Here is a 23,521-nt window from a genome sequence, read left to right on the forward strand (position 1 = left end):
TATTTCTCCCTTTCCCTTAACTCTCCCACATCTAAGGGCCATGGACTTTGGTCCAAGCGTTGCAGAGGGCTTCAACCTGCTCACTAGGGCAGTGAATCCCCTTAAAAGGGGGCTAGAGAGGAGAGCACAGGAAATGTCTGGTTTGTCAAATTGGAGTATGCCCTTGCCAAGGGTGCCATTAAACTGGGAACTGTCCGGGACCACCAAATGGGACCTACTGAGTCGAAAAGCAGATATCTTTTCTGGCACAAGCCCACACTCGGTCAAGTGTGAGTAATCCTTTGGGCCAGGACCACACCTGGGTCCTCCAGATTCTTGAGCTCAAGATTTGGCTTTGGACAATTAACAGGCATTTCCTTCTGCAACCTGGCCAGCCTGACTCTGGTAATGGAGCAGGAGGTCATTATGTGAGGAGAAATGCGTGCACATGACATCATTTTATGTTCCAGTTCTCTTAAGCCTCTTAAATGCCAGTCACCTGCAGCTGCAGGTTCCACTCAGTTCCTGTAGTTATGGCTTTAACATCTTTGGAGACTAATAGAAGGAAAATATTTCATCATCTGCATATGATGAAGTTTTAGCATCTGGCTTTGTCCTCAACTAGAAACATTCCCTGAACACTTGCACCATGTTTGACATTTTCATTGTCCATACACTGACTAATCTTTTAATTTCTCTTTTTTTTCACTTCTTTAAAGTATCTTTTAAAGTCCTTCATTCTCTTGGTTGTGGATTTTTTCTATGTTTTGTTTTTTTGTGAATCTGCAACAGTTCCTACATTATTATTTATTTTACTCCCTATCAACTACACTGTTCTTCCAATTTTGATATTCTCTATATACCTAATTCACCTTCTTGCATAAGTCAAAGCAAGTAAACCTCATGTGCCTGTGTCTGTCTGTAATTTCTCGCTAAAGCCTTTAACCTGCTGGTTATTTTCCACCAAAACTCACGAAGCAGGAAGAGTCACAGAGATCCGAGGGCCCTCTGAAAAAAAAAGTCTGAAAGTGTCCAGAAAAGGCAGATCCTACCCTTACTTGCTATGGGGATGCAGAGCAATGGGAAAATAGCCTTCATGGCTCCTGATGCTCATGGAACGACATCTCCAGCATGAATGCTTGTGGGAAGATACATTTTTGCATCACCAATAATTTGCTCAATTTTTTATAATTTTTGTATGGGGGGGCAGGGTGTGTGTGGGGGGGAGGGTTAATTTTTTTCTTCCTGAGAAAGATATCATCTGGGGCCAGCTCTCCAACTGTTATAAATTAGAGAGCAGGGCTGGTTGTAGGAAGGGCCAGTAAAGGGGAAAGGATTGATTATGTTTATCTAGTTTGTGTCAAAGAGGTCAGAGAAAATAGATTAGTAATTCCTGCATTTAGTCCAAAAGAAAATATTTTTCCCAACTTGTGCTTGGGATAATATTTATGATATTTACAGACAAATTTGAGACACCAGATGCATAAATAGGCTCCCAAAAGGGAGCTGATGGCAGATGCTGGTAAAAAAATGTGCACTTCATATATGCACAGGTCCAACTCAAACCAATCGATAAAGATCTGGTGGTGCTGGCATCACATTAGTTTACATCAGGCATGACTCAGGCCTATGGATCCCTCCTGATTTCTCCTTTTTCACTTAGTGGCATGATTTACTTTTGGGATATCTAAGCAGCAATGATACTAAGTGGAGTCTAAAAGGAGGAGAAAAGCATATGGTTTCACATGCATATAGACTGCTTTTGTGCTGCAGAAAACGTCTGTACTTTTCTCTCAAAGGAATAACATTCCTGTCAGCGCCATTGCCAACACTTAAAGAATATTCGGGACACTTTTTCTCTAATTAGCTTGTTTTTCATTGTGTAAACAATGGGGTTGAGCATGGGTGGTAGGAGCATATAGAGGTTGGCCAAGAGGATGTGAATGTGGCTGGGGATATTGTGACCAAAACGGTGAGTAAAAAATGAGAAAAATGCTGGTGTGTAGAACATGACTATAACGCAGACATGAGAGCTGCAGGTGCTGACAGCCTTGAGCTGGGCCTCCTTGGAGGACAGCCTGAAGACAGCCCTGAGGATGAGGATGTATGACACCCCAATGAGCATGAGGTCCAATCCTGGTGAGAGAAGGGTGATGGCAAAGCCGTACCAGATGTTCACGGCAATGTCAGCACAGGCCAGACGGGCGATGCCCATGTGCTCGCAGTAGCTGTGCAGCATGACCTTGTGTCCACAGTATGGCAGCCTCCGAAGGAGGAAGATTGTTGGGAAAATCACAGAGAAGCCCCGAGCAATGGTCGCTAGCCCGATCTTTGCCATCACGGAGTGTGTGAACACTGCGGCGTACCGCAGTGGGTTGCAGATGGCCACATAGCGGTCGAAGGCCATGGCCAGCAGGATGGTGGACTCCGCAATGAAGCTTACGTGTGCAAAGAACATCTGGGTGAGGCAGGCATGGAAAGACGTCTCCTTGGAGAGGGACCAGAATATGCTCAGGGCTTTGGGCACTGTGGAGGAGGATAATACAAGATCTGTCACAGCCAACATGGCCAGGAAGAGGTACATTGGCTCATGGAGGCTTTGCTCCACCACGATAACAAAGAAGAGGATGGAGTTGCCAAAGACAGCAGCGATGTACATGAGGCAGAATGGGATGGAAAGCCAGATGTGCAGCTCCTCCAGGCCTGGGATGCCCATCAGAAGGAAGGAGACAGGCCACAAGCTGGTATGGTTGACAGGTGCCATCACAGGAGGAGATCTAAACTGGTTTAGGGTGTCTTACCTGTAACCAAAAACCAGTGGGTAGTGGTGGTGTCACAGCCTAGAAATCACAAGCATACACGTGGAGGAGGCAGGAGAACTTTCCTTCTGTACCTTCTGAAGTGATTTGGAAAAATCACTGCCCCCACCCAAGCCTACTTGAGATATTGGCTCCAAACCAAGCAATAAATGAAGGGGTCAGTATTTTATAGACTCAGAAAGGAAATTCAGAGAAGGGATTACCAAAGTTCACAAATCAGCGCAAGAGCGAGGGAGAGGAATCCAGCCCCACTAGCTTGAACTGCAGTCATTAATTGTGCTTTTGTTTTGCAGCTTCCCAAAGGCAGCTGATGAGTTGGCCCTGACAGACCCTGATTTTATACAACATACTAAAATTTTCAGTACCTGCCTCACTACTCTCCTCACTCTCTGCTCACTTGTTCATTCCCATCACATTTGCAGGACATCAGATGATGATGCAAGTCAGAGGCTGCTTGCGCAGCATCCCGTGTTGTTTACTGATGGCAGTAGCCCATCGGTATGAAAGCAGAATCCAGGAGTCTGTGCAAAACAAATCAGAGCATAAAATCAGCACCCGCAGAGTAGGTAGGCTCCAGGAGAGAGAGTGTGCAGGGAACACAGGATAGCTGCTGAACTGCAAGGCAAGTCCGGGAGCTAAGGGCTAAGGCAGGGCAAGGCTGCTGGGGCAGAGGTGAGCGTCACAATTCTGGCACAGATTTCAAGCAAGGAAACTCAGGATCCTCATTGTTTTCCCATGCTAGATACCCAAAATTGCACGAAAATCTGAGTAGCCACTGACACCGCAGCTGGATGAAACCCAGTTCCCAAAAATGTCGGCAGTGCTGCCTCGTGGGTGTCCCTAACTGTGTTATATCTGCCTGTGTCGTCCCTCAACACATGCAGTGAACAAGCTCGTCTCCATCTCCAGCATGCCTGGAGCTTGCATGTGCTGAGTCCTCTGTAGGCACACCAGTGACCAGGGAAAAGGGCTGTTGTACTTTTTCTAGCTCGTGCTACATTGTAACTTTCATCTCTGCTTGCATCTCTGCTGGGAGTTGCACAGCCCAGCCCAGAATTTGCAGTATTTCCAGTAAAAGGACAAAGCTAGCAGTGAGGGTAGCATCATCCAGGCTATGAAGAAGAACCATGAGCTCTCCACAGACAGCTAGAAACTACGTCTGCATCCCAGACTGTCCTGGTTGGCAATCGCCTGTCTGGCCACCTTAGCTCAGGCCTTAGCTGATATTTTCTTGCTTTTCTGAATGCCCTTCCCTGCAATAAATACATACATATATATATATAAATAAAACCTCAGGCGATTAGTCTAAAGTTAGGTCTCATCTCTGCTGAAAGGACTGAAAAACATGTTTTATTCTGAGAATTTCTCTAATTCTAAGGACATTCAGTTTTTCTTTAAACAATTTTGCATAGTTTTTTAATAGTGAATGACTTGTGCTTTACAAAGCATAGCATAAGCATAAAAGCATGCCACTCTTAAGTTTTGCTGGTAGCCCTCATTACCAGGTCCTGGATGCAGAACTTTACCTCCTTACTCAAATCAGGCACCTCAGTCACCGAAACCTGCTAAATAAGAGCTTGTGCAAGTGACTCACCTGCTCCCGGGACAGCTGGGATTGAGGAGAGCTGCCTCGGAGCCAGAGCGGAGAGAGAAGCAGGAGGTGGCGATATTTATACAGTCCCCTGACTCCTGGGGGAGCTCACATGCAACTGGGAGCTGCAGAGCTCCAGTCTGCACCGAGTGAACAGAAGAGGTGAAAGATATACAGAATGAAAGTATTTTTCATAGGAATTTCTTTTATCTGCACTGCCTGATGACAGATACCCCACCATGGTTTCCACGGTATGGCACGAGGGAGAGCGCATCAAGTCATCAGAGTACCATCACCTTCTTCATGGAGGGATGAAGATGAGATGGGACAGCTTAAGACACATGGATGAGTGATGCTGATCCTGATCTCTTGCAGCTAATGCTGCAGTGGTGCTAAAGGACTTGTTGTGCTCACTGTCTCCAGCCTTCCTCTGCCTCCCGTGTGGGCATGCAGATGCTGCTGCTTCCAGCATCACTCTGATTAATACAGTAATGTGTCTGGTCTCCGCAGCTTCTTTTCACAGCCATCCTAGGTCTCAGTGTTCAGCATTGGCTTGTACTTTGCAAGGACTCTCTTTGGAGACATAAAGAAAATCCAATATTAATAAAGAGCAGGAATGGGGAACAGGTGGGTGAGCAGAGAGAGCATGTGGGAGAATGGAAGCTAATAAAATCAGGAGGAAAGTCAAACTTGGGGGCCTTAAATTGAGCACTAAAAGTAGTTTTAGGAGATGAAATAAAAGCAAACAGATTGCCTTTAGCTAGAATTTTTTTTATATATCTTTCTTTGAATCAAGAAAACGGTGAGCTGATAGCTTAAGAATATACATTTCTGAAATAGATTTTCAAGCTCTTGAAAAATGGGGCATTTGCAAACCTCCTTGTCATCAACTGTTACCATGCACTTGCTTTTTGATTGCCCAGCCCCAGCACAGGTGCTGTGACAGACAACCCCTGGCTCAGACAGACTCCAGTGCAAAAATGCATGGTTTTAATTAAATATGTCCTCAAAGACCCGTTTGATACATACTGTGGCATAGGCAGGTACAGTTTTCTTGCTGATTTACCCAAGATCCAGACTACCTCTCCTACTGCAGCTTCTCTGTTGGGCAAAAGAACCGTTGTGCTCCAGAACCAGTCCTAGTCCCCGAGCTTAATGGACAGGTCTGAAAAGCTGGCACAGAAGTTTGGTGTTTCTTGGCTTTTGTGTTTCCAGCCTTCAAAATGAAGGCACAGCTGCTGTGTGGAAGCAGCAGCCATTGTCACGGGGAGGTGTGTGCTGGTCTCTGCACAGGCACCCTTAATGTCTCCAGTAAGGCAGTTAGGAGAGGACCTCCTTATATCTAGACTTTCTCATTGTTTCAGAAAAAAAAATGATAGCGGGAAAAGGACAATCAAACTTTCAGTGAAGGTGCAGACATGGAAGTTGTGGATGGGCTGTGTGGCAGCATCGCCTGGCTCTCTTGTTAACTCGTGCATGGACATGGGCATGCCCACCCCATTCTTGCGAGCCCGGCATGCAGCCTGCAGGGTCTGCACCCGGCAGAGGGAGGCCACGAGCCGTGCAGAAGCCAGCGCCTGCAGCTCGGTGGAACGAGCGGCCCCACGGCAAGAGACCCCGCGGGACCTTGCAGCGAGTGCAAGCAACAGGCACGAGCAGAGCGCAGCTGCTGGAGCCGCACCGAGGTCTGTGCAACCTCGGAGCCACCACGATGCCGAGGGAAGGGGTTAAGAGCAAGGCAAGCAAGCGGGGATGCCTCTCTGCTGTGCTCATGCCAGCAGCAAGAGCGCAGGGGCCTCCTCTGCCAGAGATGTTATTCTGGCATCCAAGGATCTTCCTCCTGTGAATCTGCCTTTGCTCTCTGAGTCTGTGCAAGCCTTTAGCACCCACAGCATGCTGCCATTTCAGCACATCTAGGTCTGTCCTTGTGGGCTATAGAGATGTGTGACCTTGTCTTGGAGCCTGGAAAAGCTGCAAGTATCCTCTAGGTTTTAGGTATTTATCACTTCCTAGTGACAGTGTTTCCCAAGATCAGGGTGAATCTCCCTGCTGTGGTGCTGTGTGCACAATCCATGGGAAACCACAAAAACATTTCATTTTGCAAACGATTAAAAAAGACCCTCCAGATGTGTCTGCTCCTCCTGGATTGTGAAAGAGAAAATATGCTTTTTCCATCAGTGCTGCTCCATTAGCTCAAGTGGCAATAAATCCATTTTGCAGGTCGGGAGGAAGCAGCGAGAGGAAGGCAGAGTATTGGTCTGGAGGGAAGCAGCCATGCCAAAAATGTGGTGCTGCAGCCAAACTCAGGCAAAGCATGCAAGGTGAAATGAGTAAAGCCCCAGTGTGTTTTAAAAACTTATGTATTAAAGAAGAGGCAGTGCTTTTGTTTGCTCTTTAAGAGCTCTGAAGTCACCCCTTTGCATAAAGCACTGCCCTTGCTTGTCGTTTGCCCTTGGAAGCGACTTCTGCAAACACGGGGGATCCAGGTCCTTGGGCCAGGCCAGGCAGACGTGCAGTGCTTGACCCAGCAAACCTTGCCAGACCTGACCCTGCTGCATGTGCCCACCCTCATCCTCTGCTTCACATGCAAAGGTGGAAGCACAAACAGCTGCTGACCAGCTCGGTCTCCCCAGGGCCAATTCTGCCCCTCGGGCCATGTCGGGACCATCTCAATCCAGAGAATTGCAGTAGTCTGGCAGTGCTGGTCTCATTGCATCACATATGGGGTTCTTAAAGTATGGGATTTATGTGTAAGTACTCAGTGTCATTCTGGTTTTGCAAGCCTGAAAGTTCACCTACAGGTGGTAAATGTTGACAACTAAAGGAAGGCAAACCTGGGGCACGTGAATACTCAGGATTTTCTCCCTTTCAGTCTGTTTTCTGCTATGCGAGTTGGCAGGTCCATGCTGAGCATGCATAGCCACACAGAAAAGCCCGTATTTGCTCACTACACATGTGACCACCTGAAAGGACCATTGCAGAGGGCCAAGCCTTTGCAGACAGCGTGTGGACACCAGCAGCACTCACAGGGACTATGCAGCTCAGTCCTGTTCCTCTGCTCCCGCGGATCAGCACAGGACACTCACCCTTGCTGCGTTTGCAGCCACTCTCGTGGCCCATCCAACCCTGGAACAGACCATGGATCTGTCCAGACTCTGTGCCTGGATCCATATTTCCCCAGTCTCCAGCTCCACTCTTGGATCATTCCAGATTCCGGTCTCCTCCTACTCACCCGTTAGTCCAGCTTGAAGTTTGCTGGGAAATGCCACACATATCCCTGTGCAAAGAGATCCACTCACTCAGAAAATATCAAGAAATGAGGTTTAATGGGAAGCCAGGATAGCCTGCAGCAGCCAGATAAGCACACTGACCACCTGCTCATTTACACTTGCTTGGCCCCTTTTATCCCCTGCAACTCTGTTTTCCCATGCTGGTTCCCCCCTATTCTAAATCCTCTTTTTGCCTGATTTTGGTCCCTCTCCTAAAGGAAAGAATAAAATTCTTATGGAATATTTGAAGGGTCATGTGGGATTGTATCTCTAAAGGAGGAGTACCAAAAGTATAATACATTTCACATCACAGAATACATTGCACACATCCTCAGAACCCCTGAAGATTCTCCCATAAGTTTGCCCTTTCCCATGTGATCCATAATAATCTTCTCTTCTTCTTGGAGATCTTCTTGGAGAAGCAAGTCTTCTTCTTGGAGATCTGGTTGAACCTCCTTGTTCCTTGTTCCTTCAGCAGCATCTCCATCAGTGACCTGATAGTTGTGGTCTGTGATACTATCTCTTAGTTTAGGGTCTGCATGTAGGTGTGGGTTGTTATTTTTCCTCTCTCTTGTCTCTGTTTATATACTGAAGAACTGACAATCAGACATCCTTACAAAGCATATATTCTTACCTTGCAGGTAGCTATGTCCTTTACCTTCTGCTTATCTTTTACCTTATAGATAACCCCACTTCCCACATATCTTTATACAGGCAAAAGTTTTGGATGGTGTTCTCAGGAACTTAACCCTGCACAAAACTGTTAGCCATGACCATCATGTTGGCTCTATTGGCAAATGACAGCCCTAGAGTTGTGTGCCCCTCTTTGATAGAACATTCCCACTATCCGTTTCCGGATCACTTTGGTTTTCACACTGTAAACAATGGGATTCAGGAGAGGTGGTGCCAGAAAATGAAGGTTGGCTACAAAAGTGTACACCTTGGGGGACACATGTTTCCCACACCGGTGTAGCATGGACAGGCAGATCATGGGGATAAAGAACAACAGGACAGCACAGATGTGGGAGATGCAGGTGTTGAGAGCTTTGAGACGCTCCCTCCAAGTTGCAATGTTCAGGATGGTCTTAAGGATCAGAACATAGGACAGAAGGACAAAAAGCAAGTCCAAGCCCAGTGTGGATATCAGCGCAAAAAGCCCATAGGCACTGTTGATTCTTGTGTCAGAGCCTGAGTGTTTGATGATGTCTGGGTGCAAACAATAGGGATGGGAGAGCTTGCTGGCCGTGGTGAAACAGAGCTGGATCAGCAGGACTGGAAGTGGAATTACGATAAGGATGGTCCTCATAATGATTGCCACACATATCTTCATGGTCACCGAGTTGGTGAGGATGGAAGAGTATCGTAGCGGGTGGCAGATGGCCACATAGCGGTCAAAGGCCATAGCCAGAATGACAGCAGATTCAATATCTGTGAAGCTGTGAATGAAGAACATCTGGACAAGGCAAATGCCAAAACCAATCTCTCTGGCCTTCAGGCACAGCATCATCAGCATGCTTGGAAATGTGGATGTGCACAAACCCAAGTCTGCCACAGCCAGCATAGCAAGGAGTAGATACATGGGTGTGTGGAGACTCTGCTCTACCTTAATGATGGAAAGGATAGTGCAGTTCCCCAGCAGTGCAAGAAGGTACGCAGAGCAGAGAGGTACAGCTCCCCATATCTGAGTGCTTTCCCATGCTGAAAAGCCACCCAAAAGGAATGACAGAGTCTTTGTCTGACTGCTGTTGGCCTCGGGTAGGATGGAACAAGGATGCACCATCTCATCACTGAATATTGCCCTGGAAAGCAAGTCAGCAGGATCACAAATCAGAAGGAGGCAGTGAGAAATAGGTATAGTTTGTCAGTCCTCCAGCGTCTCGAATCGGAGGCATTGCCATGACCAGTGCTGTGTCACAGCAGAACTTACCAGGAGCTCTACTGGAACATCTGAGCATACTCACCTCCTCCCATACATACACGAACTAGGTTCCTGGGCAGGTCTGTTAGTGGCACCTTATGCAGAGTATCCACATGCAAGTGTAGAAAAGTACTTTAAATAACACAAATGTTTTTAAAAAATGCAATTAGAAATGCTTAAATCTATCCGTCTGTTCAGATAATTGCAGGAATCTTGCCATTCTGTGTTGAAATCCATAAAGTTTCTGTTCCACAACATATGTCTCTGCCATTCCCTTTCTCAATTTCCCAATCTGTGATGCACTCCAGCAGGGTCAGTGCAACAACAGAGTAAGTTCTGCTGACTGATCCCTGCTTGTGTGGAACTGGAGACTTTAATATGTGTCTGAGCTCATACTAGTCCTTAACAGATGTTTATTAAAGAACATCTCCCACAACACATGGAGGGGAAGGAGGAACAGTCAGAATGGAAAATTATCCTCAGACACAAACATCTCAAGGGAAAGAGTAGGGGTGAATCCTGAAGGTTACTTGTCTGGAGGGTGGATCATTATAAAGTCTGATGGACTCTAGAGAATGACAAGATCAAGCAAATTCACCCCCACATCTCACTGAAAGAATTGTCCTCTTGAAACCGTGAGAGGAAAAGGGCCTGCACCCTGCTCTGCTCTAACAGGCAGTGGAACACAAGAGCTTGGTGTCCGTGGGAGCTCTCCCATCTCTGTTTCAGCCTCTAGCAGAGCACGGTGTGCTGGAGCTGAGCACATTGCAGGGTACTGATCGAGCTGCTCCATAGGAGGGTGATGGGGCGTTTGGGGATGCGAGCATCCGTGGAGCCGTCCATATCCACAGGGAGTCTGGACCACAGGATGGCTCAGCCCTTCTCTGATAGCGGCATGGTGCAACCCTCAACACCTAAGCAAAGCACCCACTCACCTGCTGCACTCGAGATCAGCCTGAGCTTCCCTCCCTGAGCCTCCGCCGATGGAGTTATCTGCTCCCGAGCACCAGCGCTCCCAGCAGGGTGGAATTTATAAACCGCCCTAAGCAATCCCCAGTGTGAGGAGCTCCGGCTCGGTAGCATCCCCACAAGCCGTTCCTCTGAGCTCAGAGCAGGTGCATTAACCCCCAAAGCACCAGCTCTGCCCTGGTGCACAGCTGAAGGATGTTTATCTCTCGCGTCGTGCTCTGCAGTCTGCACCACACCATGCATCCCTGGTAATGATTCCAGGGGATATGCCCAGCTCCAGAAAAGCCCTTCTCCCGACCTCTTCTGCACTAGAGATTCGGGCCAGTTTTTATGCTACGCATGGTTTAGGTAGAGGAGCTTTTGCTTTGTGGCAGGATGATGGATAGGTGAATCCTGAGGGATGTTTCCAGCTCCACTTTAAATCTGTGCAAGAGGAACAAAACTCTCTTTTTGCTCTAATCCTTTGGGTTCAGGACCCTGGATTCAGCACTCCAGAAGATGCTCTCCACCATAATTTAAAGCAGTGCATAGCGAGGTCAAGGTCTGAAGCACGATGCAGGGCAGAAGCTCTGTATGCTCTTTGAATGAGGCCTTGTGTCTCTGCTGCCTCTGCCTCCAGCAACTTGGTTTACTAGGTCCCTTGTGCCAAAGAGCAGCTCTCCTGGGACCAACCGGAGCTATGTGGCCATGCACCGTGACCCAGAGATGGCCTGCAGCATATGCCAAGAGCAGAATATAAGAAGAGGGCAAGTGTGCTTTATATTTCCCCAAACACTTTCCCAGTCTCCAGCATTTGTGGTCTGCCGAATTCCTGAGCCAGAACTGATTTATTAAAAATTCATTTGCATGTGAATTTTGGCAGCAGTGAAATGCAATGGCAAGAAGCTGTACCTGTACAGCTTAAGGATGTGTTGTGTGAAAAGCCATCCCTGTGTGTTTATTCTGAACACACCAGGTGCTTCTTAATTCGTGTATTGAAGAGACAGTGTACAGCTGAGCTGTGTGGACCCTCTTAATGTCATTCTAAGCTGGCTTGTGGTGACATAGTGGAAAGCAGTGACCATGCTTGGCAGATGCCTTCCTGATCACAGTTCTGCATGTGATCTTAAGCACGAGGCCACATGTGCTGATTCTCAGGTCGTGCTGAGTGTCCCCTCCAGGGACACTGGTCCCTGGAGGTTCCACGTCTTCAGCTTCTGCAGCTGCATCCTTGCCCTCTTCCACTTGCCAGCTGTCTTCTCCACACTCTGCACCAGGACCAGCCTCTGCCACCTGGTGTCCCTGACCAGGAGCCCCATCGGACATGGGGTGAAGGCCAAGGAGATGCATGCGATGGTGTTGGGTTGTGCTGTGACCCACAGAGCAGCACTGCCACAGCTGGTGAGCTGAGCAGGACCTGGCTTCACAGCTAATGCATGGTCGCCCATGGCTGCTCCTCTGCCACTCCTTCTCCTTTAGCTCACCAAGGTCCTAACCTACCCTTTTTTGGGCACGAAGCCTCCTGAAACTCTAAGTGCAACTGCTGGAGCAGTGAAATTGAAGCAGGGTTCAAGTGAGTAATGTGGAACTGTCCTTCAGGGCCAGGAATGAGCACGTTGTCTGGGTGACATTGCAGGTTTTGCTGGAGCACAGGAGATGCTCCAGGCCATCCATCCTCATCCCCATCTGTAACTGGTGGTTTTCCCCGCACAAACCTATTGCTACCCCCGCACTTGACTGCAGAAACTCTTGCAACGCTGCACTTACACTTAAGTTTAGAGGCCAGCAACATGCCTAGATATGATTTAAATGTCCTCTAAGCTCTCGAAAGAGTTCTCATGAGATGCAGGAGTTTCCTGGGGTCTTGCTAAATCTTGGAATAGATTTCACTGCAGAGCTTCAGGCACTGATGGATGAAGCATTTTGAAAACATCATGATAATAAGTGCCCCAGGCAGATTTCATATCACTAAAGGAAATGATGAGAACTAAATGCATTAACGGACGTTGTCGGTGAGGGAGAGAAGAGGAATATTTAGTACTAAATATTATAGCTCAAGAGTCTTAGAGTGGATGGAGGTGGTCCAATTTCAGTTGCTGAAGTTATATTTATTAGTGTATTCTTCAGGGCCTGTCTTCCCCTGCCTGCAAAACACTAATGAAGAAATATGGTGCACGGGGATATAGCAAAAGCATTTTTACCGCAAGAAGGAATCTCATTAGGGAAATGCTAACTTAAAGACTGCAACCCTTTGCTCTTGTGCAGTTATCCCAGGAGAGGCTCATTACGGCAGCCCTCGGGATGCTGATAACTTGGGCGCTGATAACTTGGGCGTCTGCTTTCTGCACAGGGCAGATCTCGTGCTGCTGCTCAGACCCTGCTCCCCGTCCCTGCTTGTCAGACCCGCGGGGATGGAGGAGCCTCCCAGCCCAGGGCAGCTCCAAGGGCTCTGCCATCGCTGCACCCAGCTTGAAATGATAAAGCAGCGGCTCCTCCTAATGCCTGCGGGTAATTAGAAAGAGCTAATGCAAAATAAAACAGGCTCCCTGGCAGATCCCTGCCACAGCCCTGGAGCCAGGGGAGAGCAGCTAGGTCCCCCCAGGGAGAGTTTGCAGCACCCTGAAGTTGCTGCAAAGGCACCAGGCTTGTCCTGCAAAGTGCAAATGCAGGCACAGAGATGTCTGTGGCAGCTGCAATGCCACGTACACAATTAGCAGCTCTATAGGGGACTGGTTGAGAGGAAAGTGGATCAAAAAAGGCACAAGCCACGTCTGACCCAGGGATCTCTGCAGCCTTGACCGGACAATTCTCCCCTGCCTCAAAGTCCCCCCCAAAACCTCTCTCTTTCTGAAATCCATGTTTTGGTTTAACCGTCTATAAAAACAGGGATTGCTCAGAAATGCTTCATGCATGAAGCAGCACTGGGGATTCATCCCAAGAACAGGGCCTGGTTATCCCCAGCATGGGGCCGCGTCACCCCCCAGCTCAGCTCTCTGCCGTGACCCCCGGTGTGACACTGACATTGGCCTCAGCATTCACGGCAGTTTAATAATTTTGAATATAAATGTTCCCCCTGTGCAAATGAGCCTGGGCTGTATTTACCCCATAGTGCCTAAAATCCAGTGAAAGAGGCCAGTCTGAAGGTAAATGAAAAAGTGCAGAGTTTCCAGAGAGCTGTCGAGGCTGCCTTCAGACCCGTTAGTGCAGTCAAAAGAACTCTGTGAAAGGGGCCCGAAAGCAGCTCCCAACCTCCATGCTGGCAAAAGCAGGGTTTAGGAGGAGGCTGTATATATTATATGCACAGTGGGGTAAGAGAGGGCCATGGGACTGCAAGGGACAAACAGCTTCGTGCCGCGTTCCCTGTGCAAAAACACAGCGACTGCAAGAGCCGCTTGCAACCTCTCTGCACACATTGCAAGAGGGAAGAAAAGCAGGGCCAGGTGTGGGACGTCTCCTGCATTCTCCCTGGGGACACAAGTGGCCTTTGCAGCTTGCAACCCACCAGCAGTGGCCGGGGTCCTGCTGTCTCTGTGGGCGCTGTGAGGGAAGCAACAGCCCCCAAGTCCTTCCCAGCTGGTGGTCGCGCTGCCTCAGCAGAATTACAGAATTATTTTCTGCTGCGTCAGAAGTCTGACACAGCAGAAAGCAGCAGCCCCCGGTGTCCCATGGCCACCCTTATCGCAGCCCCAGCGGGTGCCTGTTTGCACCGTCACGGTTTATCTGCGTGCCACAGCCCCCTCGCCCCCCCCATGCCGTGACTCAGCAGAGACGGACAAACTCATGACATGCTCGATTCACACGGCGGGACCAAGTCCCAGGGCCTCTGGGGATGCAGGGGGTGGAGGGGGCATCAGGAGCCCCCCTGAAACACAGTGCATCCAATCATCCCGAGCATCCCGCAGCACCACGTCCAGGGGTACCACTTCATTAAGAGGCTGGTCCAGGCCGGGAATCAGCTCCCCGTTTATCCAAGGGGTTCCTGGATCCCTTAGTGATCTAGGAGAGAAAAAGACAGGGGAAGGAGAGGAGAGCAAGACAGCTCTGACAGACATGTGTGCATGGGACACAGGCAAAGGAAGCTGGGGGACACAGAGCCAAGCACCACGAGCAGCAGCGCGAAGCAGGATACGACCATGTCACTGCGTAGCCTGTTGCTGAGACCAGGGCCCACGTTTGCCTGCAAGTTTTGGCCCCTGCATCCACCTTCTTTGTTAAAAAAAAAAAATGAGTGCAAATGGAATTGAGAGGGAAATTATTGCAGTCTACTAAGGAGCAAGATGCTGTCTGAGCACAAGGGCACAAGATCACAAACAGGCCTGCCTCCAGTTTCCAAAACGGGACTCTAATATTCAGTCTGGAACTCATGGCACTGTGTTATTTTGTATTATAATGATGTTTTTTATCTGCATGGACAGAGAGCCCAGAGGGGATCCTTTTTGCAGGTTTGATTTTCCAGACCTTTGTCTGTTTTGCAGTCACCCCTTGCTCTGGCCATGCAAAAGGGCCCCGAAGGACGTGTGTTTAAGGATGCCCACCCTGCTAGGGAAGCAGAAGGGAGCATGAGGGCAACAGAGGCAGCTTCCATCTTCCTGATGCTCCTGACCCGACACGTGTTAGACTCACTTTGTGCTGGTATAAAGCTGCTTCTGGACTATGATGGAAAACAGCCTGAAAAACCTGTCCAGCAGCACTTCCAATTGCCTAAATAGAAAAGATAGTGATGGGCAAGCTCCATTTCCCCCACAGATGACTTAGCAGTGGTGAGAGACTAGCTCAGGATGACAGCGGGTAGATGGATGGATGGATGCATGGATGGATGGATGGATGCACAAGGGATACCTGTGTGCGTGCAGCCCTGCAGAGCCTGACCCGAGCGGCGTGCCGGCACCAGCACCAGCACCCGGGCCTTATCTGGGGCTCCCATCTGGGCCTGCAGCGAGGGCGGTGAGGAGCTATCGGGCAGGAGGGTGTAGGCGGCCGGGAGCTGCCGGTCGGTGATAGAGGGCAACTCAGCAGAGGGGCTGACCCCAACCCCAAGTGCTTTCGCTCTTGCCCTCCTCATCCAGCCCTTGTAGGGCTGGGGACCCCTGCACCCTGCACCCAAGTGGGTCTGCTCTGCAGGGTGAGTGCCCCAACTAGGCTAGGGGGGAAAGCAAGAGACCCACAGGGCTATAGGCAGGGAAAAAAAGTCTTACATATGCCTGTCTGGGAAATGCCTGATCATGAATTTTAAGAAATAGCTGCTTCTGCCTATTTCTGTAGGTTTTTTTTTTTTTTTGCTGAAGGTCTTCAGGGATAGCTCAGAAGCAGCCAATTCACAAGAGTTTCCTGTTGCCAGTGTCTGGCCTTGTGCCTCATCCCACCGCCACGCTTAGCTCCAGACCCCCACAGCCCTTAAGGGGATTCGGGATTGAATATGGCCTGGTAGATGGTTTTATAGGAACATCAAAGTAGGAATGTGGGAATAGGGACTGGACTCCCCCTCCCAGACTCCCTCCATGCAGCTCTGCTGGAAGAAGCCCCCAAACTGTACCAAAAGGTACAAGGGGTTAAACAGGGAGACTTGAAAATAGAGATCCAAATTAGGGGACGAGTGACTGTCTCTGACTCCTGAACTGATATCACTGGACACCTTACAGGAATAAAAGGGGGACATCTGGGATCTGTGTTTTTCTCTCCTTTCATCCACTCCTGCTGCCAGTAGTTTATTATTTCTGTGATGAAAAGCATTTTATGTTCCTGACCTCTGCAACTGGGGAAAAAAAGAGAAAAAAAAAAAAAAGCTATTAAGATATATAAAATCACAGTAGGATATTGGCATTGCTTCAGGAGACAGAGCCTGGGCATAGCTCTGCTTTCCCATAGCAAGGGCCAGGGGACAGGTTTGCTGTGGGGGCCCAGGCTCACTTGCATAGTACATTTTGTAACAGAAAGCCCTTTTCTGCCCCTTTTTGGCCATGTGCAAAACCTAGGTCTGCATTCTGCTATGGCCAGAGGCTGGATTGGGTGCAGGACAGTGTTTGTTTAACCTGCAGTTACATTTTCCCCTAGTTTATGCTCATGATGCAGCAGCATTTTGCAATGTGTTTGTGCTGAGAGCAGAGTGCTGGGGGCAATGATCCAGAGCTAAATTAGATAATTCTCCTTGCGGTAATAACACAAAGCTCTCTGCCTACACGCCGTAACGTTGATCTGCTTCGAGCCCTCGCTGTGCTGTTCCATAACTCTGCTATTTGTGGCCTTTGCTCCTCACCCTCTCCATACCCTCCCATGGGAGGAAACGGCACCTGCAGAAATTTCCCTTGGCTTTCATGTTGAAAGTAAACAGAAGCACCAGGGAGTGAAAAATGGGGCAAATTGTGGTCATTCAGCTCAGCCTGTATCTGCTCTGCATTTTCCTAAATTGGCCACTGATCTGGTCCCGGGTGGGTCTGGGGCAGGAGCTGTGCTGGATTCCTTAGGGACAGCAGCTCATGGCCTGACTCTGTGCCCCAAGAGACATTTCTGAAGACCTCTCTGCACAGTGACTATAGCTAAGTGTTGTGGCAGGGGTAAATTAGCTCTGGCATTCAAGTCCAAACAAAGCACCAGTACGAAACTGGACACAGGGCAGAATTGGGCTCATGTGTGACTTCACTGCACAGAAAGGTCATTGCCACGATAGGCTCTCCTCATGCAGGGCCATGCAGACTCCAAGTCGCCTCTGCGCTGCTTAGCTGGCTGATTCACCTGGCATTTTCCCTTTCCTGTGAGTGTCTCTCCTCCAGGATTTAAAGTTTAAAGAATTGTCGTGTCTGTAGCACCAGCCATTAGCATGAATCAATGCCTGATCAATGAGCTCACCTCACCGAAATAGCTGGGGTGACTTCAGCCTTGCTTTCTCCCTTCCCTTCCCTGGGCACTCCGAGACCATCACTCAACCCATCCTGCCAAGAAGCAGCTCTGCTCCTGCAGCTTCTCAGTGAAAACGGGGCCTGAAAGGCCCCGAGTACAGGGTCAGGTCCTCGGTGGGGTTTGGATCCCTGCCAGCTTTTCTGCAAAGCCTAGAAAATCAGCTTTTATTAACTGCAGGTTCCTGTTAATATCAGTATTAGAGCTAATGCTCCAGCCCTGCTCTCTCCAGCTTTGCATTCCTCTGTGCTTCCCGCCAGTCCTGCGCTTCTTCACACTGCATCTTCAAATGCAGCCAAAAAACATCATTATTATTTCTCTTGTAAAGTGCAGCTTTGCAGAGCCCTGTCACAATGGCATTCTTCATAATAGACTCAAATGAAGCTTGAGTCTCAATTTCATGGCAGATCTGCCAGCAAATTCAGGAGCAGAGAAGAAATAAATGAAAAAATAAAACATATTAGGCCACTTATTGGTATCCCCCAGCTGGGCAAACATCTGCTCGTGCCAGCTCTGTGCTCAAAGGTTCAACTGGCTGACTCACATGATGGCAATATCAATGGATTTAGGGTTGCACGTGTCTGGTTTTAGTCTCTGAGTCTGCTTTTATTAAATAATTAGCACTTCTGAGGTGCTCGGGTCTCCTTGTGAGTTGAGGCTGTGACTCTGTGTCTGTCTTTAGCTGCCTGCATGATACATTTATCTCTGCAGAGCAGCCTCCTCTCCACGCTGCGTTATCAGGCCGCCTCGATGAGGGAAAGGCCACTTTTCTGCTGAAAGGGGCCTGTGGGCCTTGCCTAGGATTCAGACATTTAAAAATAAAATGAAATAATTTCTGCCTAGGTCCTTGCAGCAAGGAGCTGAAAGGTGACTCTGCTAAAGAGCCACCCCAGCAGGATCTCACATTTTTGTGAGGCAGGACTATGATGCTGCTGAATGTGGATCCATGGACACTGATGGACCAGTACTGTTTTTTTTCCATAGAGTGGGTCAGTGATCTGGATGAAAACTTCTAAACTGGGCAAATCTGAACGTCACGGTCTTGTCTGGGTGCCAAGTCCCTTGTGCATCCATGTGTTGCATTTCTGTATTACGGTGGGAGCAGCACTGCACCTGAAGGTAGCGTGTACTTCAGGGCAGCTCAATGGGAAAGTGAGTCTCAGAGTCAAAGATGAGACCTTCAGTCAGACCCTGATCTGATGGGCATGGATGTCACTGGTCTGACTGTAACATGGCTGATCCTGTTATTCTCATGCAAAGCCTTTAATTTCCCAGAATAGAGAAGGTGTTAAATTGCCTGCCTTGTTCATACTGTTTTAACATTAAAAAAGGCAGGGAAGGCTGCCCCAAAGAGAGGGGCATCCCATCCATGGCTCACCTTGGCACCAACATCCTGCAGAGCTCCTCCCTGAGATGCCGGTGCACAGGGGAGCTCTGCCCAGGCTTCTGGGCTGGAAAGGTGCAGCCTCCTGCTTTGCTAATGCAGAGAAAAGCCAAACATCCTCGGTTCTGTAGCACCCAGACCAGGTGTTGGTGGATTGGATCGATGGGCTGATGTTCTCCACACTTCTGCTTAGACAAAAATATAGGCTTGAGTGTGGCTCTGTGTGCCCAGAACTGCAGAGCTCCTGCCCAGGGCAATAGCACTCAGAAGCCCTGGTAATGAGCTCCTATCCAGAGAGGCCTGTGAAGGCCGTGCACTTCATCAAGGTCATGAAGCTCACGAACCATGTCATCTGCCCCCTAAGAGATACCTCCTTGGAGGTGAGAGAACCTGTGCATCTTGCAGAGGACTCAAAGGCTTGGGAGTTCCATGCACGAAGCCATGGTAGAACACCTCACACCACGGTCAGTGCCTTCTGCAAGCATCAGAGCATGGGCCGGCATGTGGACGCATGTAGGGTGAGCACTTGTGCATGGAGGGAAGGAGAGGAAGATAACAGGGTATTGAGTCCTGAGAAAGCCTGTTAAGCTTTCTGCTGGACTGTTTCCCTGAAGACCACACCTCGGAGCAGACTGACCACCCGGCCCCCTGCAATGGCCCCGCAGCGCGGCACGGGGAGGAGCGGCCGGCAGCAGATAAAAGGCACTGGGGGTCCGCGGTGCAGACACACGGTCCGGTCCTTCTGCCACCGCAAGCAAGTCCTGCCGCCACCATGGTGCACTGGAGTGCCGAGGAGAAGCAGCTCATCACCAGCGTGTGGAGCAAGGTCAACGTGGAGGAATGCGGGGCCGAGGCTCTGGCCAGGTATGTTGGGCTCCTGCAGCCACCGAACACCAGAAGCAGGTGCTATTGGGGAGCGTTAATGATGTCTGAATGTTTCTTTTGTCCCACAGGCTGCTCATCGTCTACCCCTGGACCCAGAGGTTCTTTGATTCCTTCGGTAACCTCTCCAGCCCCACTGCCATCGTCGGCAATCCCAAGGTCCGTGCCCATGGCAAGAAGGTGCTCACCTCCTTCGGGGAGGCCGTGAAGAACCTGGAAAATCTCAAGGCCACCTACTCCAAGCTGTCGGAGCTGCACTGTGAGAAGCTGCACGTGGACCCCGAGAACTTCAGGGTGAGCGATGCTCAGAGCTTGTCCTTTCTCTCCTCCCTCCTTCCTTCTGCCTCCTGGAGAAGCTCAGTGCTGGGAGGATTTTCAAGGAGCATCAATAGCACTGAAGGGGATGGAGCTGGATGGGATGGAAAATATGCTCTTAAGAGGGAAACAGGGGAGCTTGGGATTTTGCTAATCACAGAGAAAGGCATCCCGCCTGTGAGGGATTTGGGGACAAGGACTGGGAGCTGCTCCAAAACCCCACAGCCTGGCCCAGGTGGGGCTGGAGCCCAGCAGGAGAAGGATGTTAAATGACCGGGGTGCAAAGGAGCAAGAAGCAGCAGGGATTGCAGATGGGAAGCTGTCAGGAGGGAGCTGAGCGGGCTGGATGTGCTGGGGCTGGATTTCAGCTCCATTTCAGCCTCTCTTCCAGTTATATTTGGGGAACAGAGCAGGGAGTTCTTGCACAGATCCGATCCTCTGCTCAACAAGCCATGGGGTTTCATAGCTGACAAAAACAAAAAGGAAAAGCCAGAGAACGTGAAAGTAAAGACTAGAGGCTGGACAAAGCAGATATGAGTTAAGTAAGGGGCATGAGGCAAGGTAAATACAAGTACAGGCTGTCAGGAGGCAGTTATTTTCTGCACGGAGAATCCAGTTACAAGAGATTCTCCAGTGCTGCTTCCAAGATCCACGTGCTCCCTGTCCTTGCCAAAACCTGAGCAAGGCAAATGGGAGCACTCGTCTCAGTGCTGACCTGATTTTCTTCCTCCTTCTTTCCAGCTCTTGGGTAACATCCTCATCATCGTGCTGGCCGCTCACTTCACCAAGGACTTCACCCCCGCCTGCCAGGCCACTTGGCAGAAGCTGGTCGGCGTGGTGGCCCACGCGCTGGCCCACAAGTACCGCTAGACCCTCTGGTGGGACACATGGCTCTAACAAACAATAAAATGTATGTCCTGAACCACTCCATGATCTCTCTCATCTCTGCAGCTGCTGGTGGGGTGGAGAGCATGGGGCTGGGGCACTGAGGGGGAAAGAGGCGCTCGGGGCTAGTGGGACCATGCTCTATCAACGTCTTGGTGTCATGGGAGGATAAACTAGCACAGGTTCACTGAAGCCAGTTTCAAGAGAGATTTGGCCTTTCACATTTTAGTGTTGCTATCTCCAAGAATTCAGCAAAAAACATCTTCTTGAAGCAGCACTAAAAACATTGCATGGCCTTGATCTGAATAGGACAGCTAAAGGCAATGTGTGTGATCTGGAGGGGAGGGACCAAGGGCATGATTTTTATATAGTACTGATCAGAGCTTTTTTACTCAATTACGTTAATGGTAATAGTTAATTAGGTTTTTCATTGGATTCTGCATATATGCATCAGCTTCAAGACTAGCTTAAAAGCATGGCAGACAGGCATGCCTAAGTCTCGGAATGATGTTCCTGCTGGCAATGCCCAGAACATCCTGAATTGGGAAAAAAGGGGGAAGGGGAGGGAAAAACTACCAAATCAAACTTTTCTGGAACACATCCTTCTCTTTTTGATTAGCAAATAGGCATTTCAGCATGATGCCAGCATGATTTTCAGTGTAAAAGGGCATTTCAAAACATTAGCAGTTACCATCCAACAAGAAAGATCTCCTTTGCCGTTTGCCACCTGCTCCAGGCAGAGGTGGATGTAATTTTAACAAAATGGATGAATCTATGGGTGCATTTGGCTGATTGCAGGTACAACCCCATGTATACTGCGTGTTTGCCTGTGCATTTACACCTTGGCTCCTAGCCTGGCAAATATTTGTTCACAGACGTCAGCAATATGTTTCAGCCTCATTATCTGTAAATGTCTGCATCATTCTGTTCCTCCTTTTCCATCCTGTGCCATGGTGACATCCCACTGATGGTCATTGCCCTCAGCATGTCCCAAACCAAGATGGTGAGTCCCTGCTTCACCACTAGCTAGGTACATGGTGGATAAGGGATGGTTGGAGGACTGCTTCAATTTTGGTCTCCTCATCTGGGGTCAGAATGAAATTTTCCTATGAGTGAGGTTTGGCAGAGATGCCATTGATGTTCTTTTCCCTTTGGGATCTCAGTCCACTGCTAATCTCTTGCTCAAGCAGTTTCCCCCTGGGATGAGTTTTAGTCACTGGCATTGGCAGGTCTCCAGAGACCTGAGGTGCTTCGATCTAATCTCACCTGCTATGCCAAATATTGGCCCATGTTGCCTGTGTCAGACAGGAGGTCCCAACAGCTCCCAGTGGTCCCATTTGTCTCTGATGATCTAGGAAAGTGATTTCTGTGGAGGCTGAAGGCTACTCGTATGCTTCACATTGCTCAAATGAGGAGGAATTCCTCTTACTTGCTAAAAGAGACTAACTGACCTTATTAAGCACTTAAAGGTATAGACAAGGGATAGGGTGGTATTGTGCATCCTGAAAAAGGTATTCAGTGTGCCAGGCTCTCCAGACAAGAGTTGCCCCTCTCTTGCATGCAGTCATGAACACCAATAGCCCCATGCACAGGGGTAGAGGTGAGCACTGGATGTTGCGCTGGATGAACACAACAGGAGGTCTGGTGTTAAAATGGTGCCACCTCATCCCAGCAGCAGCCCGTCCAAAAAGCTCTTTGCAAAGGGAAGGATTTTGGTGGCCCATGCGTCCTTTGCAGGCAGGGAGTGGAGGCAGCATCAGGGAAAATGTCTCTCTCGAAGGCACTGCACCAGAGCAGGCTCATAAGTGCTTTCCTGGGACACCTCACTGTGCAGACTGTGTTCCCCAGGGAGCAGAGCCCAGGCATTGGGCAAAGGCAGTGCTAGCACTGGGCACAAACAGCCTTTTGGGCTCCAGAATCTTTGCCAGGTGGCTCCAGCCCCCACAGCCTGGCGTCTGAATGAGTCAGATTGGACATCCAGGACTGTTTTGTGCCCCCTTGTACATGCACGTTGGTATATTGCTGTGCGCTGCATCTTTCCCCAGGGGAAGGAGTGAGCTCCTGTCCCAGGTTAGGAAGCCACAGGGCAATCTGGCTAAGGGAGGAAGATCAGAGCAAACAGAGTGGGAGCGAGGGCACCAGCAGGACAGTCTGGCTTAGCAAGAGGAGGTCGCGTGGTCTAGAGCAGAGGAAAGAGGGGCTGACGAGGATCCAGGGCGCAGGAGCTGGGTATATCTGCCACTGCTGCTGATAAGGGCTCTGGCAAAGCTTGGCATGGAACACTGCCTGCTGCAATCAGAGTGACCAGTAAATTCTGCTTGTTTCATAATTGCCATCACTTTAATTGCCCTTCACTGATATCTGGGTGGTTTCCCTGTGAAAAAAGGAAGGTTCCTGTTCCTGGTGGTGTGGGGCCACACAGGCAGGGAAGGACCCTGGGGTCAGTGTCACCCATACCATGAGGAGACAGCCATCTGTAAGCATGCTCCAACTGGGAGTCTGGAGCACAGTGAAATCCATCCCATGTGGACAGCAGACCACAGGACCCTTGTTCCTTTAGATCTGTGAATGAGACAGAAACTATGGAAATTGCCTCAGTTTGACACCTCATGATAAACTCTTCCCCTCTCACCCTATGAG

The 23,521-nt window shown here is 49.4% G+C and overlaps 3 protein-coding genes across 4 annotated transcripts; 1 reads left to right on the top strand and 2 right to left on the bottom strand.

Moving 5' to 3' along the window:
- Positions 1–1,792: 1,792 nt before the first annotated feature.
- On the bottom strand, positions 1,793–3,855 carry LOC104564614 (olfactory receptor 52B2-like). 2 transcript variants are annotated; one of them, XM_088537599.1, is made up of 3 exons: positions 3,821–3,855; positions 3,134–3,174; positions 1,793–2,733 (listed from the first exon to the last, which is right to left on the bottom strand). In XM_088537599.1, the coding sequence occupies exons 2-3, from the start codon at positions 3,144–3,146 to the stop codon at positions 1,793–1,795; spliced, it is 954 nt and encodes a 317-aa protein (XP_088393725.1). In that variant the 5' UTR covers positions 3,147–3,174; positions 3,821–3,855. The 2 variants fall into 2 exon arrangements, with proteins under 2 accessions (XP_088393725.1, XP_010209553.2); XM_010211251.2 differs by lacking the exons at positions 3,134–3,174; positions 3,821–3,855 and having other exon boundaries at positions 1,793–2,743.
- A 4,590-nt stretch (positions 3,856–8,445) lies between these two features.
- Positions 8,446–9,438, bottom strand: LOC104564615 (olfactory receptor 51L1). Its single transcript, XM_010211252.2, has one exon. It carries the CDS (start codon positions 9,436–9,438, stop codon positions 8,446–8,448), a length of 993 nt encoding a protein of 330 aa, XP_010209554.2.
- Positions 9,439–19,539: 10,101 nt separating this feature from the next.
- Positions 19,540–20,922, top strand: LOC104564616 (hemoglobin subunit rho). The gene is made up of 3 exons (XM_088537598.1): positions 19,540–19,663; positions 19,753–19,975; positions 20,738–20,922. The coding sequence occupies exons 1-3, from the start codon at positions 19,572–19,574 to the stop codon at positions 20,864–20,866; spliced, it is 444 nt and encodes a 147-aa protein (XP_088393724.1). The 5' UTR covers positions 19,540–19,571; the 3' UTR covers positions 20,867–20,922.
- Positions 20,923–23,521: the final 2,599 nt, after the last annotated feature.

Source organism: Tinamus guttatus, unplaced genomic scaffold (genome assembly GCF_059628265.1).
Source record: "Tinamus guttatus ecotype Peru unplaced genomic scaffold, ASM5962826v1 Tinamus_guttatus_pri_ptg000817l, whole genome shotgun sequence".
NCBI lineage: Eukaryota > Metazoa > Chordata > Aves > Tinamiformes > Tinamidae > Tinamus > Tinamus guttatus.

Coding starts and splice junctions, on each gene's coding strand:
- LOC104564615 (XM_010211252.2), bottom strand. CDS start 9,438: ATGGTGCATCCTTGTTCCATCCTACCCGAGGCCAACAGCAGTCAGACA.
- LOC104564616 (XM_088537598.1), top strand. CDS start 19,572: ATGGTGCACTGGAGTGCCGAGGAGAAGCAGCTCATCACCAGCGTGTGG. Junction 19,664..19,752: donor GGGGCCGAGGCTCTGGCCAG/GTATGTTGGGCT, acceptor TTTGTCCCACAG/GCTGCTCATCGTCTACCCCT. Junction 19,976..20,737: donor TGGACCCCGAGAACTTCAGG/GTGAGCGATGCT, acceptor CCTTCTTTCCAG/CTCTTGGGTAACATCCTCAT.